Source organism: Meleagris gallopavo, chromosome Z, assembly GCF_905368555.1.
Source record: "Meleagris gallopavo chromosome Z, MGAL_WU_HG_1.1, whole genome shotgun sequence".
Lineage (NCBI taxonomy): Eukaryota > Metazoa > Chordata > Aves > Galliformes > Phasianidae > Meleagris > Meleagris gallopavo.
The window spans coordinates 51077524-51095749 of NC_139435.1; the positions used below are offsets into that span (position 1 = coordinate 51077524).

The 18226-nt window shown below is 36.6% G+C and overlaps 1 protein-coding gene across 2 annotated transcripts in view; it reads right to left on the reverse strand.

Annotated features, from left to right (window-relative positions):
• The window catches only part of SKIC3 (SKI3 subunit of superkiller complex), a 43855-nt gene that overhangs the window by 20513 nt on the left and 5116 nt on the right, over positions 1-18226 (reverse strand). For both annotated transcript variants that reach the window (XM_010726045.4, XM_010726044.4), the window contains 21 exons: positions 17520-17660; positions 16012-16110; positions 15807-15915; positions 14728-14868; positions 14067-14168; positions 12308-12441; positions 11585-11671; positions 11393-11496; positions 11171-11297; positions 9788-9967; positions 8881-9005; positions 8208-8461; positions 6625-6727; positions 5688-5864; positions 4592-4736; positions 4357-4435; positions 4157-4218; positions 3983-4039; positions 2836-2904; positions 1319-1393; positions 557-698 (listed from right to left, as the gene is read on the reverse strand). In XM_010726045.4, the coding sequence (XP_010724347.2) occupies positions 557-698; positions 1319-1393; positions 2836-2904; positions 3983-4039; positions 4157-4218; positions 4357-4435; positions 4592-4736; positions 5688-5864; positions 6625-6727; positions 8208-8461; positions 8881-9005; positions 9788-9967; positions 11171-11297; positions 11393-11496; positions 11585-11671; positions 12308-12441; positions 14067-14168; positions 14728-14868; positions 15807-15915; positions 16012-16110; positions 17520-17660 (2512 nt within the window). The remainder of the gene's footprint in view (positions 1-556; positions 699-1318; positions 1394-2835; positions 2905-3982; positions 4040-4156; positions 4219-4356; positions 4436-4591; positions 4737-5687; positions 5865-6624; positions 6728-8207; positions 8462-8880; positions 9006-9787; positions 9968-11170; positions 11298-11392; positions 11497-11584; positions 11672-12307; positions 12442-14066; positions 14169-14727; positions 14869-15806; positions 15916-16011; positions 16111-17519; positions 17661-18226) is intronic.

Genomic DNA, 18226 nt, shown 5'->3' on the forward strand with positions numbered 1-18226 from the left:
CAAATTACAAGATCAAGGATCTAGTTTAAAGAAAATCCACACTTGCTCTATTCATCTTCTGGGCTAGATACATACAAGCCTACCACTGCATGAAGGCCATAGTGACTAGGAGCCACGCTCAAGAAAATGTTTTTTCTCTTACTGAAGTTTAATACTACTGTGTGCTTCAGATTGTGAAGGTGGGCAAAATCCAAAAATAGCCTTATGCTCAAACATATGGAACACAGGCAGAAAAGCTAGTATCTATCTGTACCATACAGATATACTCAAAGGATGTCTGATATCAGACACCAGGTGGCAGATGTAACAAGGCTCAGCTCCTTAATTTGCTCAGCTTCATCTGAAATGAAGTCTAGTAGAATGACAGAATTCATACTTACTTCATCTTGTGTGATAACAATAATAATAAATTAATAAAAAAGTCCCTTTACTCTACTTTGTTTATTTTACAACACAAAAGCCTCTCCCCAGTCTGGCCAAATCAGTCTTTGCCAAACCTTGTAGAGACATCACTTAGTCAGGCTTGCCAATTCAATGAGGTATTTCAGCTACCTACCTGTGTACTTGCTCATAACCACCTGAGCTGCTGGAATAGCATTCATTTCAACAATGTTGTACAGATACTGCTCAGTACCTCTGTTGCTTTTATCTTGCAGTGTTGAACATACCCAGTGGGCATAGCCTTTTGCTCCCTCAGTCTCAGGAAATAATTAAAAACAAACAAAAAAGCCATGTAAATTAAGGATCATTAAATCTGCCCAAATAACATTGAAATAACATTGAAATACTTAGAGATGATAATAATTCTCTGTTTTAAGGCAGAGTCTAGGATAAAAATCTGAATCATAGTTAAGCAGGAGAATAAAACACTAATCTGATATGCTGCAAACACTCAGTCCTTTAGGCAGAAAGAATTCTCACATTATCATATCACTGATTGCACTCGTGCAGGAATGACAAATGAGAAAAGTTCTAAGAGAATATAAAGTCTTTCACTTCCTTAGAATCCAGGAGTACAACAGTATCCTTGCTCTTTCCTGTTTATGTCTTCAGTATATGCCTTTGTCCAATTCTGTGGAACATCACAATGTTTTTTCACAACCTATAAAGAAAGCTTCTTTGTCTACTGGGGCTAAAGCATTCAATAAAATGAGCGCCTGCTATTCAGTATCAGCATAGGCCCAGAACAGCAACAGTGAATTCAGGCAATCTCATGTGGAAAAGGAGCCTAACTGTTCCATTGTTGAAAATACAACTGTTCTTTAAAAATTATATAAGTAGAGAGATTAAACATTAAATATCTATCTGTTATACTTACATGCATACTAAGTTCAGTTGTGTGCCTGAAGAGATCCATAGTATCATAGCTGCCTATCACCTCTGCAACAAGAGCCTTCAGAGAAACAAAAGTTGTTGCAGTCAGGTACTTCAAAATTCATGATGTTGAGAAGAAACTCAACATAGATTACTTTCAGTCGTACCCTAGATATTTAACATGAAAATATTTTATTTTCTTATGCTGTCAAAAAAACTCCACCCCACTCTCATGAGATCCCACCTGTAGCGCTGCATTCAAATCTGGGTACCCTAGCACATGAAGAGTATGGACCTGCTGGAATGAGTGCAAAGATAAGCCACAAGGATGCTCAGAGGGCTGCTACTCTTCTCCTGTGAAGGAAGGCTGAGAGAGTTAGGGCTGTTCAGCCTGAAGAACAGAAGGTTCCATGGACAGCTCATAGTAGCCTTTCAGTACCTAAGCTGGGGCTACTGAAACACTGGGGAGGGATTTACTACAACAAAATGTTATGACAGGATAAGGAGAAATGGCTTTATACTAAAAGAGGGAAGATTCAGATTAGATGTTAGGAGGAAATTCATTATTTAGAAAGCAGTGAGGTCCTGGGACGGCTGCCCAGAGAAGGTACACATGCCCCATCCGTGGAGGTGCTTAAGGTCAGGTTGGATGGGGCCCTGGGCAGCCTGATTTAGCAGGTGGCAACTTTGCCTGCAGCAGGGGGCTGGATCTGGATGGGTTTTATGCTCAATTCCAGCCCAAGCTATTCTATGTTTCTAAGAATAAATCAAACACTTTAAAAGTAGAATAAGTAGTCTCTGTTCTATTGCAATTTGAAACTCAAGAGCTTTTGCTGCTACTTCACTTTCCTCAGTACAGAGACATAAGATGGGAACTGAGTTTTGACACACAACGGCACAAGTCCTTATTTAGAATCCAGCTTCAATCAGATATTATTAGAGATCAACAACATGGGATCATGGAGTGCACCTATAGCAATCACAAACATGAGTCACAAGGATTTTGTGATATTTACAGATGGCCTAAGTACCAGTGGCAGCCTATCCAGCCCTCAGTGGTAGGTGGAGAAAGTGATCTCCCAGGAAGTAAGAGCTGAATTTATACCAGGTACATTAAAGACTTACTGTTTTTAACAGTAAGTTGGAAGAGAGGGGAGCTGAGAAGAGAGTTAGGAGTGCCATTTAATGAACTAGTCATACAGCAAAAACGGAAATAGCTGCCACCTTATGAGGATGGTACTTTAAGAGCACTAGATAACGAGCTTCAGAGAACAATAGTGATTGTTTTTTAATAGCTAGTTTCTTATACAACTGACAATTACATCAGTCACAAAAACATTTACATAAAGATAACTGCTGAATATAGATTCCTCTATACACCACTGTGTTGTTTCATCCACCTTCAGGGGAAGTAGCAGCTCTCTCTACTCCTACAGGTACATGCGTAAACATCAATTAGGAGGAAGTCCAAATCCTCTTTTTCCCTAACAAAGCACAATTTGATGTTTTTTCACATCTTACCTGCCCAATCCAACACATTAGGTAAGAAGGTTCCAGAGACTGGGCTACTTTGAAGGCTTCATGAGCTTGCTGTAGAACCAAAGATAACACGGCTATCAAACTGTCTTGCATACACTTTTGATATACACAGGTATTGTTATGCAGTAGTACTGGAAGAGCTTTCAATGAATGAAATTAAGTCATTACTAGTTCTATGCCATACAGAATAACTTGCCACCCAGAAAAATAAAGCAGTTTAGACTTCTTAAAAATAAAAATAATTGTAAAAACTATTTAAAAGATCAAAAGTCCCCCTCCCTTCCAAAAATGCTTACTTCTCAACTAGATTAACTGTTTTCTTGTTTTAAGGAAGAAGCTAGATTAACTGCTAGAACAACTAATATTTTAAATTTAGACACTTGGAGGACCCAGATTTTGAAGTTTACATTTCTTTCATGTAAATCATTTGAAAATTATTAAGCTGATTACTGTACATAGGTCCTGAAGGAAAGACATGACTGTATATGTTCAGAATTCCTTTCTCAATGTGGCACAAGGAAAAAAAGTCCTAGCATTACTGCTCTTAGCAGCAAGGAATTTGTAATATCAAGTTACTTTTACTAAAAATAATTCTCAGTCTTACCATCCCATTTCATAAATTAAATAAAATTGCCAAAATTCTGACCAGCAAATAGGATAGCATGTAGTTTTAGCCGCAAGAAAACTCTGAACTACACAGGTACTCTAATTTTCCTCCAGAGAGACTCTGAAAGTTCTGAAGAACCATGGTAAATTATATGACATACTGATAAACAGAAAGTAGCTACCTGCAGGAAATTCAAAATCTTAGTTTGTGACTAAAAGAGTTCTTGGGTCAAATTTGGTGTGCATTCATTTGATTCAGTCCTTTTCAGTCCTTCTCCATCCTTACAAACTGCTTTTGTTCCATCTAGTCATTTCGAGAGCAAGTTCAGCAATTTAGCCTAAGTTCACTTAACCATATCCAGTCCAGAACAAATACTTAATATATGTAACTTTCATTCAAAGAAAGTATTCTTCTCGAATCTGAGAAATCTGCTCTTCACTGTTTGTGCACACAGTCCTACAACCACATATTCCCCTGAGAAATTGAAAGGGAAACTGTGTTTAAGGAACGGGAAAGAATTACCTCAGTGTTTCCAGTCGCTAGATACAAAACCCCCAGGTTGGTCCAGGCAACAACATTCTAGACAGAACAAATAAAACCTATTATTACTGTATCCTGAAAGAATAACTCTGCATCAAGGGAAGATAAGTTTAAAATATCCACTTGGAACAGATGGTAGCTGCCTACAGCACTTACAATTTCCTCAGCTTGAACAGATTTGATGAACGAATGTTGAGCAAGAGCATAATTCCCAATAGCTGGGGGGACAAAAAAAAAAAAAAAAAAGGGAAAATGAAAGGAAAGCTAGATCTAACTGAATTTTGTAAACAGCATTAGTCATGCATTGCCTTCTAATGTAGAATATTATGCATCTAGGGATCTCACTGAAGACTTACCACTACAGGAAGCAACCACACCAAGTGCATTCCAATAAAGGTGATTTTTGCTGTCAAGTCTCACAGCTTTTTTGAGACACTGGAAGAAAATCAAATGCAAATTATATCAATAGAACAGCAAAAGTTAAGATGTTACGTGCTAGCTTACTCAGACCTAGGTTTTATTAGAGACAGAAGTTAAGCAGACAAGCATCAAGGTAGATTTTAAAGAACACAACAGAATAACAGACGATACCTGTAAAGACTTCTCTAGTAGTTCACTGATCTCATACATGTCAGTGCCCTCTGCTGTGAGGTGCTCAGCTTGTCGATAATAATTTATTCCAAGATCACACCATATGTTAGGCAAAGGAATCAATTTTAAAGCTCTGCCATAACACCTACAGAAACATGAATCACAGAAGTATTATCCCAAGCCTTTCCACATGAAAAATAGAAAGCTGAAAAATGCTCAAAAGTGCTTAAAAACCCAAACCATCAAATATGTATAAATACAAACAAAACCAGGCAAGAATGGAAACCCAGCAACAACTGAATAATTTTCAGTTAGACAGTTATCTTTACAGAATCTATCTTGGTCTGCATTATCCATCACTTATGAAATGACAAATGTGTAATCTATCAAAGTGATGTCAGGTGCAATATGAATGTTTTAATTGTAACAAATATCAGCCATTTCTAAAGTTAATCAGACTTCCCTAGGAAGTACTTGACTACACACAATGGTTAAGATTTACTATGCAGCAGCATTTTCAGCCCACCTTAACTTATTCATCTAGCAGCACAGAAGGTGCTATGAGGAAACTACAGATATTTTTTAAAATGAGATTCCAGGGCCAGGAAAAAGGAGTTCCCTCTTCCAATATAATTTAGATCACATCTGTGGGGCTCAAATTAATGACAGTTTTATAAGAAATAATTACAGTCACAAACAAAGCTTACAGTTTTATCTTGGACATAAGTAGTCCTAGGATAATTGGGTAACAACCACTGCAACCATTTAAAGTTGAATAAATGATTGAATAACAGGCACAATACAGCCTCGCTCTGGAGGCAGAAGGAAGCACAAAAAATAGCAGGTGCTAGATGATGCACTGACAGCCACTATGGTGACCCAGGTATCATTCCTTGAAATAAGCAATGTAATTTGGAATAATCATGAGAATTTGCTTTTTCTTTAGTCTTCACTAAATATGCACGTGTCAGAAGAACATCATGTTTTTATTTTCTAAAATTAACATAGTCTAGAATATTTGAGACTCTACAGCGTGTACAGATGTGTAGAAGCACTTTACAGTAATAAATAAATAAACAAATAAATAAATAATTACCTTCCACCAAGTCTCAGCAGCTCACTTTTCTTCAGCATCTGTTTGCCTTCATTTTTACCCAGAATTGATCCTAGAACTTGAACATTCACTTTGGTTGGTGAAATGACATGCACACTAGTACAGGTATCGCCAAGCAGTTTCCAAAGGGAAGATATATCAGGTCGGTGCTTTGTTGCCCTGTAATTTAATAATTAAGAAAACCCACAAAACAACAGTTCAGGCATCACAATACTTTTTCCAGAAAGTTTGCCACTCTGAAGAGTGGCACAAACTCAATTTAATTAATCAATGAGTTGTTTGGTACTTTTTTTTTTTTTTTTTTAAATCAGAATTCTTCCCACTCAACCTCTAGGTTTAAAATGTAAAAAATAAATCAGAGAAACTTCATCAAAGTATCCCAGCTTTGCGGGGACTAGGAGTATGTTCAGAAAATTATCCATTATCTGAATCTACTAGTTTTTGCCATTATATCACATGGCATGAGACACCTGCAGAAACCTAGTGGACATTACTCTGTAACAGCACTTATTCTAAGGTTTAATTTAGGCCACTAAAGCATTTTAATTGAAACGTAAAACAGTATGATTGACAGAAGGAAAGAACAATCACTTTCTCATCCACCATTTTTTATTGATATTTCTTTCCTTAAGTTCCATATATATAAAATGACAACTAAAGAGAACTATATGCAACTTCAGAAGTCTGTAAAAGTCAAAGGACTCTATTTTTTTAAACAGTAAAAATAATAATAATTTTATAGTTACCATTTACTCAGTCCAAAACGCATTGTTCAATGCATTTTCTCTAAACTTTTTCTTCTAAAAGAGAAGCCTGGTTCATTTTATTTAATTTAACTGAAAGTTTTCAAACATTTAATATTTATTTTTCTCCAAACCATGAGCCCAGTACATTAAATAACAGAATATTTAGTACTCACCTTGTAAAAAATTCAAGAGCCTGCTCTAGGTAACCCACAGCCCTCATATCAAGATACTTCTCAAGAGCTGATCTTGCCAGCATGAGATAGCATTCTCCAAGTCCTAAAAGTAAGACAAAGTTATCCTTCATGAAAAAAGATGCTTGCCTGACACTGCTTGCTAGAAGAGATGGGGTGGTACGGGAGAAAGCCTGCTCAGTGTTCTTCTTTATTTCCTGCGTGTACTAAGCCAAAGCACAAAAACCTACAGAAACTCTCCTGCTCATAAGAGACGCTTTGCTCTTACCTCTCCCTAATCAGCATGAACTGTAGTACAATCTGAATATTAAAATACAATATTAAAATACACCTAGTTATATAAAGCATAACACCAAAACTTGGTGTTTGTTTTCAGGAATTAACTAGAACACAAACTCACCCAGAAAGCTGCTCTGCACTGGTTAGCCTTTGACAAATACAGGAACAGTATCAAAGCACACAAAATACAAAAACAAGAATAGACCAAGGTAGGATGGGAATTTTTCTCTGAGGTGACTGAAACCAACAATATTTAATCCTGTTTAAGGAAGAATTTACATTATAAAGAAATAAATTCAACTATCAAAAAGCCTTCATCTAATACAGTAATTTTCAGAATTCTGGAAAATTCAAGACAGGGTTTGGTTTATACTCTTGCTGGTATTGGCTGTGACTCTGAATGGCAATAAGTCATTGGATGCGAGTTCTACTGATTCTTAGTATTTTTTTCACAGCTCTGAAGCTGCCTTCATCATGTAATTGTACTGCTTATCTACACCAAGCCATTCATCTCTCTTTGTGGATTATAACACTGTAACAAATGCAGTCTGTATGACTTTGATGCAATCATGTTTTGTAAACCTCTTATCCTGCCCCCATAGGTATTTGTTTCAACCACACAGGTCCCAAGCTTATAAGCTCGGATACAAGGAAGCTGCCATCTAAAAGCAAAACTCATTTTATTTCCAAAAGTTATACATTAAAAAGAGATGCCAGAGCAGAGGTAGAATAAACTTACTATTCAATAACACAAAACTAGAATGCATATAAAAGACACATTAAAGCAGTATCAGTACACTTAATTCCTATCTGCTATGATACTATGCTTCCAACAACTAAATTCACAAAACTTGATAAAGACATGGTCAAGTGCAGCAGAAAATGAGCACAGCCCATCCCTTTGACAAGGCTGACTGACTCCACTGCCTTTTTAGTCATACATGGTATGATTGCTCAGGTGAAACCGCAGCACTATTAGCTGAATTCCTACATAAATTTTAAATTCCTCTGTCCTCATAGTTACACAGGAATAATTATCTTTTGTATTTATTTGAAATAGAAATAATTGCTCCTTTGGATAACGATAGTAGGAGCTCTTCAAGTATTTGCAGGCTACTACACTCTGGCTTTCTTGCAAGTGGATCTCAGCATTCCAAACATCCAAAAAAACTCTTTCCTGCAGGCAGGCCTACCTACACCAGACATCAAGAACCTCTCCATAAAACTGAAGTACTACAGAGTTAGAGAGAGAAAAAGATCTAAAGTTGAAAATACAGACATATTACCTTTAAGTGCAGGTACATACTCTTCTGTCTTCTCTAAGATTTGCTGATAGGTAGCTATAGCATTTTCGTATTTGCCTAGAATCTGCTCAACTGCTGCAGCTCTGTAAATGCTGTACACATGGTCTGGGTTCAGCTCACTGGCCTTCCTGAAGGATTTTAGAGCTGCTGCATAGCTACCTCTGCTCACATAAGCCTCCCCTAGAGACTCCCAGCAGTTGGGATCCATTCGGTCAGCCCTGAGAGCTGCCTGCAAACTGCAGATACCAAGATTTAGATTTAAATTAAACGTGACATATATTAACAAAAACAAATTATTTCCTTAAATTACATAATCTCAGAACACAAGCAGACAATTATATGGAACTTTTAGAAATGGCAAAACAGTGTTTAATTCTTCACAGAGCAAATTAAACAAGCTTAGGTACTGAACCTGTTTTTGGCTTTTATTCAGTGTTGCAACCTACTTGTCTACCAGAAGCCTCATTATCAGGCTTGTTAGCAGAGATCACTGCTACCATGAGAAGATTGCATTATGCTAATTTCAGAATCACTCAGATCCACCTCCCAGTTTAGTACTGGCTGCCCTGTGATTAGCTAACTTAATTTCAAAACCTCGGAAGATCAATTAGCAGGATTTATAGAAAATGGTTTAAACAACCACTAGTTCTCTTACTCAGCCACTGCTTTTGATGGCTGACCAGTTCTGAGGTAGTAAAGTCCACGATGAAGCCAAGCCCATTTTGCTGCACCAGCATTTGCTTTTTCAGTTACTTCATTCAAGATGGATAGAGCAGTGTCCTAACAAAAAAAACAAATATACCACATTAATGAACATTTGGATGCAAAGAACAAAATTATTAAGAAGAATATTCCTATTTCAGCACACCATTAAACTGTCTGATTTGTTGTTACTGTAATGACGAAACATTATAGTAGCTTTTAAAAGTTAGCAGACTGAGCGGCAGAATATGGGAGGATATTATCACATCTTCTGTACATCTTTGCAAAAAGACAGTAGATTCCTGCAGTTCTGCAGTGATAAATTTATTTTTTAACTAGAAAAGCATACAAGTCTTTGTGGTAAGTCAGATACTTAATCTTATTCTGCAGGTGTCCCAATGGAGTCCGTCAAAGTGTGAGCTGCTTTCTCGCTAGTATCAGACTAAGTTTTTATACAATGCTACATAAGTAATACTTTCTTAAAACATTCTAATCACTTTAAATGTTTTTTCCAAATGGAACAAAGGGGAGGATGGAAAAAAAATTGGCAGAAGTATGAGAAGTAAATTTACTTTCCCTACATGCTTTCTACTGAGAAAAATCTTCCCCTCTGAACCACGTATGGGATGACTACAACGTTACACTTGCTTACTCCAGCATTCTCCCCAGATAGGTTTAATTCACAACTGAAGCATAACACTGAAGTGAGTCCAGCAATGAAAACTGCCAGGCAATGACAGAACATCCATTTTCACATCCTACTCTCAAATACCAAGGAAACCAGAGGTGATTCCTCAAAGATTAATAAGATTAATAGAGAAGCCAAATAACCATAACCCAGGGTCTTGAGTGTGCAATACCATGTCTCCAAGCTCCACACTTAAGTCTACAGCTGCTGTTCCAGATTCTTCATCAGTTCCATCCAGTTCAAAAGCCTTTTTATAGCAACCACGAGCTCTACTTTTGTCTCCAGCAACATCTCTGTAGTAGTTACCTAAATAACAAAAGACACTTCCCAAGTAGCTGTCCAACTTTGCAGCCTACAAGGAAATACAAACACAACATAAGAGTACCTTTTGAAGGATCAGGCATGCGGGCAGGTCCAGTGGTAACTACTTATACAGTTTTCATTTATCGACTTATTTAAGCTTCTTCTGTGCTACATCTGAGCGTTCAATATTTCAAAGGCTACTTCAGCTTTAAATATTTGCAGAATCATCCACAAACTTCATGACACAAAAGCAATTTGTATGGAAACAATAACCAGATAAATGCATTAGCAGCAAACAATTCCTTACATCCCATCACTTTAAAATTCTACTCAAAATTCAACCATTACACTTACAGTCATGCCTTATACCACAGTTAACTCTTGCATTTTCAAAAGTTTGAGTTAATTGTGTGTACATTTGACACACTTGTTTATTCTTGAGAAATAATACCCCCAAAGCAGCATATCAACAGTTCTGACAATTTTTTAAAAAAAAAGCTTACAAAGTTGTTAAGAGCATTTTAGAACCAAAAATATAATTCATTTAAAATAGACTGTATGCTATACATTGCTGCTACTGAAGTGGGAGCAGTAGGCTATTATTTGAGATGACACCTGCTATAAATTTATACAGTGAGTTTAAGAAGTTCAGATTCCTATTTTTGGGAGCAAAGCTTCTATGCTCCCCAGAATGACATCAGGTTAAATCCCTTGGATCAGATACTGATCTATACATGGAGAAATCCACAAGCATTAAAAATGCAATGGTTCGGGAAAGCATATAAACTACAGGGGCTTTGCAGGATTACATCTGTGGATACACACTGAAACTCTAACACCACATTTTTTCCCCTCTTTGTTTTCTTCCATTTTGAATACTGCCCTCTGCATTTCAAGATGTTTTTGAAGCTCTGTCTTTGAAGCTCTACAATGCCCATCTAAAGTCCCAGATTTATAGCTCTCAGGACGGGGGATTGAGAGAATCAACAAATCACCACCTCATTTGCCTCTAACAAAGGTCTCAATAATCAGCTGAACAGGGGTTAAAAAAAAAAAAAAAAAAAAAAAGCAGGGAGATTTCAGGTAACTACAGCTCCCCACAATGAATTTGTTCACAGCTGAAATCGGTTTACAGGCTTTGAAGACCTGTGAATGGTAACAGGTACAATATTCAAGTCTCTCATTCCAGCTAGAGTACTTCATGCTTCCAATATAGAAAAATGTTGATTTAAACGAATAAAGAAGCTTTTACCTTCAAGAAATGAGCAAGTGTTTTTCCTTTATCTTTTTTTGTCTCATCATTCATGAACCAATAAGTGAGCCCCAGATACTGATGATACTCAGCAATTTCAGCCTTTCTTTCAATAGCATTTTGAAAACTAAATAAAAAGAACAGAAATCAGATCAAACTTGAAAACCATTGTAATTTGTTCTCCCCTACAGCCTGTTACAGAGGAGAAAAAAAAAAGTTTACCTTCTTTCTGCCTGCTCATATTTTTTCTGAGAATAATGGATGAAACCCTCCAGAGCATGGGCTTCAGCTATATCAGAGTGTGACAACAGAAGCTCTTGTGATATCTGCAAAAATATGTCATTCTTTCCTTGTTATTTCAGTACGATAATAAGAGTTCTATTTAACAAAGAGGAAGGACCAAAAAGCACTAACCTTTGAAGCTTCATCAACTAAACCTTTGTTTAAATATGCTCGACCTCTGAAAGCTAAAAGCACAGGATCACCACTTGCTCCCACAACCTAGAAAACCAAGTAATAGACACAAACAAGTTATTCTCTCCACAAAAGCAAGGTGTCAGAAGCACGCAATCTACATGAAGATAAAGATAAGAAAACACTTCAAGAGAAGACCCTCAAGATTTCTATTGAAGAAGAGGCAGTAGATTGTGGAGAGCAAAGACAAAGCTACAGAAGTCTGAACTGTGCAAAAGGTAGGATACACGTAACTGTGAGACATAAAAAAAGGAGAAGGAATTTCTGCTTGAAGCTATACTATTCAGTCTTAAATGTACGTCCTTATGCGAAATGATAAGTTAATTGACAACATAGGGAGTAGGATTATAACTGTAATTCAAATTCAGATGAACAGTAGCCTCAGCAATAATCCAGCACTGCTAAGCAAGACCAGAAGAGATCAAGAGTGACAGCTTTTAAAATTAGAATTGTGAGTTAAAAGAAGTTGTAGAAAAGCCTAGAAAACAAGGGAGGGAAAGGGGCAAATAGGTGAGTGCACTGATTACAGCATAGCTGGTTGGAGCTGTATAAATCAAATAGAACGTAAAAGGAGAAAATGGGGAAAATACACAGCTTGAATTTTTAGGGCACAGAGATGAGAGTGTTTTTTTTCCTTAAACTACACTTGATCAATAAAAATACCTGCTCGAGTGCATTAATGGCTTCTTCTGCAGCTCCAGCGTCAGATATTTTGATCAAAGCCTCTGCTTTCAACTGAAGGATAAGGTTCTTCCGCTGCAGACTAGGACCCTCAGGAGTTTCAAGATTCTTGAGTGCTGTTGGTAAGACAAAAGACAAAAAAAATAGGAAAGGAACTGATAAAGCTAATTTACAGACTGTTCTCTCTCATCTTGAAGGAACTTTAAAATCTAACCAGGAAAGTTCAAAAGTTCAATGAATTTTAGAAAGGCCCCTCAGACATATAAAAGACAGGGAATGTTTTCAAGATGCCAAACTCTTAAACAGAATGCTGTGTTTTCCTGACTCATGCTCTGAAGAAGAAACAATGACTTTTCACTAACCAAGCAGTTCTGCACTTTAGTGTTTAGTAATATTTTTTCCCCTCTATTAAAAGATTTAACTCTACACCTGTGCAAAAGTTAACTCCATACTGTTGTATGCATTGTCCAATGATCTGTATAATCTCACCTCTGAGAATCTCTGTTGCTTGTCAGCATTCTCCAAAGACAAGTACTTTCTCAATCATTAACTCCAATTCCATATATGACAAATTTGTGTCTGATCTGATAAAGCCAGTCTATCCTTGCATCCTACACCTAGCTGCCGATGTCTAAGAAAAGCATAAGAGGAGGACAAGCACATAGCACTACCTTACCCAGAACTCTTTCCCACTTTGGACATCCTTTGAACTCCAGGAAACTTTCTGCAATAACAATACACAAAACCTACAAAGCCCTAACTTTCACCTTGAGTTAAGTAACAAAGCCTCCTTTGCTTCTAGATCTATGTTGTGATCTAGCTTTTAAGCCACTTCAAACAAACAACTATGAACTGTAAAAAAAAAAAAAAAAAAAAAAAAAAAAAAAATACATATATCTATATCTATATCTATATCTTGATGCTACAACTCTGACTTCCAAGTGGTAAGATCTCTTACAACTCTGCCTCATCCATATGCTGGTAGCTCCTTCAAAGGGTTCCAAATAACAACTTCATTTTATAGGAGCAAAGCTGTCTGTTTTCCAGAATCATATATCTACACTGATTCCTTAGCTCTCTTCTTCCACTTTTTGACTAACTTGATGATTAAACATACCAGACTCGTCTGTGGTTTCTCAGATCTAGCTTAGATCCCTTTCTGTAAGTTAAGGTAATACTTACACCAAACACCTGTACACACTTGGATGCTAAGATGGTTTAAGCAAGTGATTAGATAACACTTAGTACTTCAGTAATTTCATTTTTGTATTTCCTGCTCAATTCCTACATCAAGATCTCATAGTTCTTCAAATAGTCATTTTTCCTTTTATATTTCACAGCAACTTCTGTCAGTATTACAATTGCAGACAAATTCTTTGATGACTCCTCTGAAAAAAAGCAACATGAAGTACGTATCTCCCCAAGCTCTTCCAACTAAAAACAGATGGGGAAAGAATGGCCTGCATTTCATTCTTTCTGCAATACCTTTCCTGACCTCTTTTGACCTACTGTGTTCTGTTTTCAGATTTCCTCTGCACAACTTTACAGCCTTTATTTGTTCTCCTCAACAACTACTTCACCATTTGAAGAGAAGCAAGGGAACACCAGCTCAAGCAGTGAGACTGCAAAATGAAAAGGACAACAGCTACTGCTCACTCAGGCCTCCCATGTAAAGGCCACACTGACCAGTCTACAGAAAGAACTTTTTATCCCTGTAGATGCTCCTTCAGTTAACAGTTACCTTGATTGCAGGACAGGACAGCATCCCTGTGTCTGTGAACTTTCATCTGTGCCTCTGCCAAGTAATGCCATGCTCCTGGACACTGGCTAACCTTCTGCAAACCTAGTAAAAGAGGAGAAAGACATTGAGAAAAAGTTGCTTAGCACTGCAAAGATTCTGCAGCTGGCAGATGCTGTTTTGCCCTATAATCCCATCAACAACACTATAATTAAATGATTAGTATGGGACAGAGCAAATACTCAAAGGAAAAATTACCTAAGTATCTTAGAGTCAGAGGCCTCCAAACTGTAAGGCAAAGACTAATAAGGTTGTAAATGTCTGTCAGGCTTTATTTAATTCTTATTGGTATGTTTGTTTCTTCATCCAAGCAAAGTCCAAGAACAGACATACTAAAAATTTAAAGCTTACCATACAGAAAGTAACACATAGCTGACTATAAGAGAAACGACTGTCTTCAGAGATGTTATACTTAAATACATATTTAGAAAATATATCTCAGCCTTCTATGAGACAAAGCATTCAGTTTTCTTTTAAAAGCTAGCTGGTCTTTTTTGCTACTTGCACAACAGCAAATTAATACACAAATATAAGATTCCCAGAGAGAATGTTCACTGTAAACTAGCTGCTGTTCAAGTGTCCATACCTCACATTACTCATTTACCTTCAGTAAGACTCTTAATAGCCTCCTTATATTTCTTTTCTTGGAGGCATTTTATACCAAAACCAATGATGCCTGGACCACTACTTGAGTCCATCTCCAGAAGCTTAGAAAAATACTGCAAGGCCTCTTCTGACAAAGTACCTAGTTTAAGAAAAAAAAAATAATAATAAATTTCTTGAGCTGTAGATTTAAAAATGCAACAGCCTACTCAAAATTACCTACATAAACACATATACTTATATGACACCTTAGAGCTCAAGGCAATGAGTTTATTAAACAATTTTTTTCAGAGGTACTATAATACTTATAAGCTCTAAAAAGAAATACATAAAAATCAAGTAATCATTAAAATACCCAGTTTAATTTTTTTTTTTTTAATATGCTAAATTACACATGCTAAATTAGTCCAAGTATACTTTCTTAAGAGAAAGCCATTTTTTCGTATGCTTTTCATCTAATCCCAGGTCAGTGTTCATCCATCAAAATCTGCGACAAATAGGAAGAATTTTGTTTCTAAGGAGGCCTCATTTATTTACAAATTTCTTGTGATGAACTTGCTGAAACAGTCTTGTGAAATCCTGAAATTTAATGTCCGAGCACAACATTTTATTGGTGACACTAATCTGCAGGCTTTTCATTTCTTTCTTAAAAAAATTGCTGTGACTTAACAGCAACATTTTTTAAATGACTTCTTTTTTAAAGTATGGACCCACTTGACAAAATTAGCTTTTGATCTCCATTTGATAAAGAGGAGTAATAAAGTTACAAACCCACAAATTTGGGACTTAAAGTACTGTGTTAGAATGACACAGATATAATGATAAAACGATTTTCCTCCTTGTTTAACCAAACATATTTTGAGGTAGCTAACGTCGACTTCTGATTCTTTAAAGACTCAAACAAAGGACTAAATTTAGTAGTTACTTTTGAAAATGCTGAGAAAATGGTTAATGGTGAACAACATTGTATTAGCAACTACTGATTGTAACAACTGTTTGCTTCCAGATTCCTGCAATACTAAAGACACAAAATTAACCACAAAAAGAAACTTGCAAGATACCTGCGCCCATCCTTCTCACCTGACTGAATGAAGTACAAGCAAAGTGCTTCTAAAGGATAACTCACAGTTGGATATAAAGCTATCATATCATCACAAGCTTTTTCCAATCTAGCTGCTTCATGAGGAAACTTGAAAGAAAAAAGACAGAACAGTTATTTCTACAAATTATCAGATGGTGGATGTCACATGTAGTCACTGAAGATGACAGATAAACATAACCTTACTTTTGACAAACACTGAATAAAGTCTTTGTAAAGATTTTTGTGGTCTTCACTGGGAACAGTGTCAGCAGAGTTCAGTGCCTCTTCATATGCATTCAAAAGCTGAAATAAGAAATAATTAAAATTCCAATGACTCTGAGAAAATGTTATCAGAGCTAAACATTTACTGGGTCACATCCATTAAGTTTTTTTAACTGGTACCATGAACAGAGAAAAAAGAAAGCAAGTTCCTTATCCCAAAATAATACTCATGAAGGACTCAACACTAATTCTGGAGAGCAAGATGAAGCAATAATATATGTTGCCTAACATATGAACAAAGACAACAAAATCTGTAGGAACAGATTCTTCTTAGTACCTAGTCCCAATACAGAGAGGGCTTTGTACGACAAAATCTAGGTTAATAGCCGTTAACTATTGCCCCCAGCTCTGAAAATATCTAGTCTTTTATTTCTGGACTCCTTACATATACATAAATAAATGCAATTAAATACATAATCATATTTATGTATGGGAATATATGGGAAAACATAGGCACTACTAAATGCAAGCTACCAAAGAAGCATGATTCAGCAACAAATTGTCCATAGCTTCTCATACAATGAAGTAAATTGTAATTTGCAGATGAAATCTCATTTCTGATCTTTGCATAACCTAGGTCTATTTTACTCTTCCACATCCAACCTCAAAAGACAGCAAGTATTACCTGCAGCACTTCTATTTGTGATAACAGCTTTTAGTACTTACAGCATTTGCCTTCTGAAAAGATAGGTGCAGATTCAGTATCTTTTTGTCTGGAAGTACTTCAGCATACACTTTTTTTGCCTTTTGTGAACACTGTCATCGACAAGACTGGGCAAGAGCAAATTCTACCCTTCTTTTTGAAAGAGGCTCATTTTGCAAGAACAGATAAATCACTCAAAAAGTTAACTTTGGCCATACAGCACACAGAATCAGTATAAGTCATGATTCTACTGTTTGGTCCAATTTGCTTCAGCATTTTCCTAAGCAACATTTGGGTTCAAATTTTCCTATATATGATGAGCACTGGGTATGAAAATATGAAAAAACAGCACAAAACCTCTTCCACCAAGGGAGCAGAAGGAAAGGAGGTTCTTGTTTTGGAGAATGCCTATATTTTAGATGTTGTCAGAACTTACAAATATGCCAGAAGCCGTTCTGTTCAGATATGTTAATGCAGGGATTCTTCTTGTAGGCGCATAATAACGCATCACCACATTACAGTGCAAATCTAGGCTCCCACAAAACTGAGGAGGAAATTAGTGAGGAAGTTTCGGGAAAACTGAATCTGGATGCTCTATCCCACCATTTTGTGTGGTTGCACCTTCATTGTTTCTGATAGTGAAATCACCTACTTTTTCATGAAAAGCTTAGTATCATTCAACATCCATGAGAAATAGTAACATGGATTTTTGCTTTCTAAGGCTTTCTCTGAAATCTAGCAGCAGTGTGCACAGAAATACAAGATGAAGGGAATTGAGAAACTTTACCAATTGTGCAGTCTTATTATCCTGGTACTGCACATTGTCTCCTAGTAACTGGATCATCCTCTTCCAAAGCTGATGAAGTTCCGCCTTTTCTGCACCTCCTTCCTTTTTCACTTCTATTAGTTTCTGCCATATTTCTGCTGCCTGTCAGTAGGAAACAAATGAACTATATTGTAACTCTTGGACACCTGATACTGTCAACTCTAAGCAATAAATTTCAGTTTTCTCTGAAGAAAGGTCCAATGCAACACTGTACACTGTTGCAGAAGATACCATTATGTTACTAGATTACTTCTGCTACTACACTCACTTATATTTACATAATACTCCATCGCAAAAAAACAAAACAAAACAAAACATGTATCACTCCTTGAAAAATTTAATGACATTGCAGCAAGCCTAAGCCATGAATGAAAAAGGGAAGAATTAAAGCTATTCTGACTGACAGTCCAGTGCCAGGCAGACTAAGAAATTAAGGAGCAGATGGGGAAAAATGAGCTTTCAGTATTAGACAGAGAGGGAGTTAGACACATTGCAGAAGGCAAAGTGAATGCCAGACTACAGCACACAGTGGGAACAGTGGCAAAAAGCAACCCACATTAAATAAGACTTATTTAAGTTAAAGAAAAATACTACACCTTGAAATATAGGTGTTAGCAAAGTCCTTCCTGTATTATCTACCATACACATTGAAAGGCAGTATGCTGTGA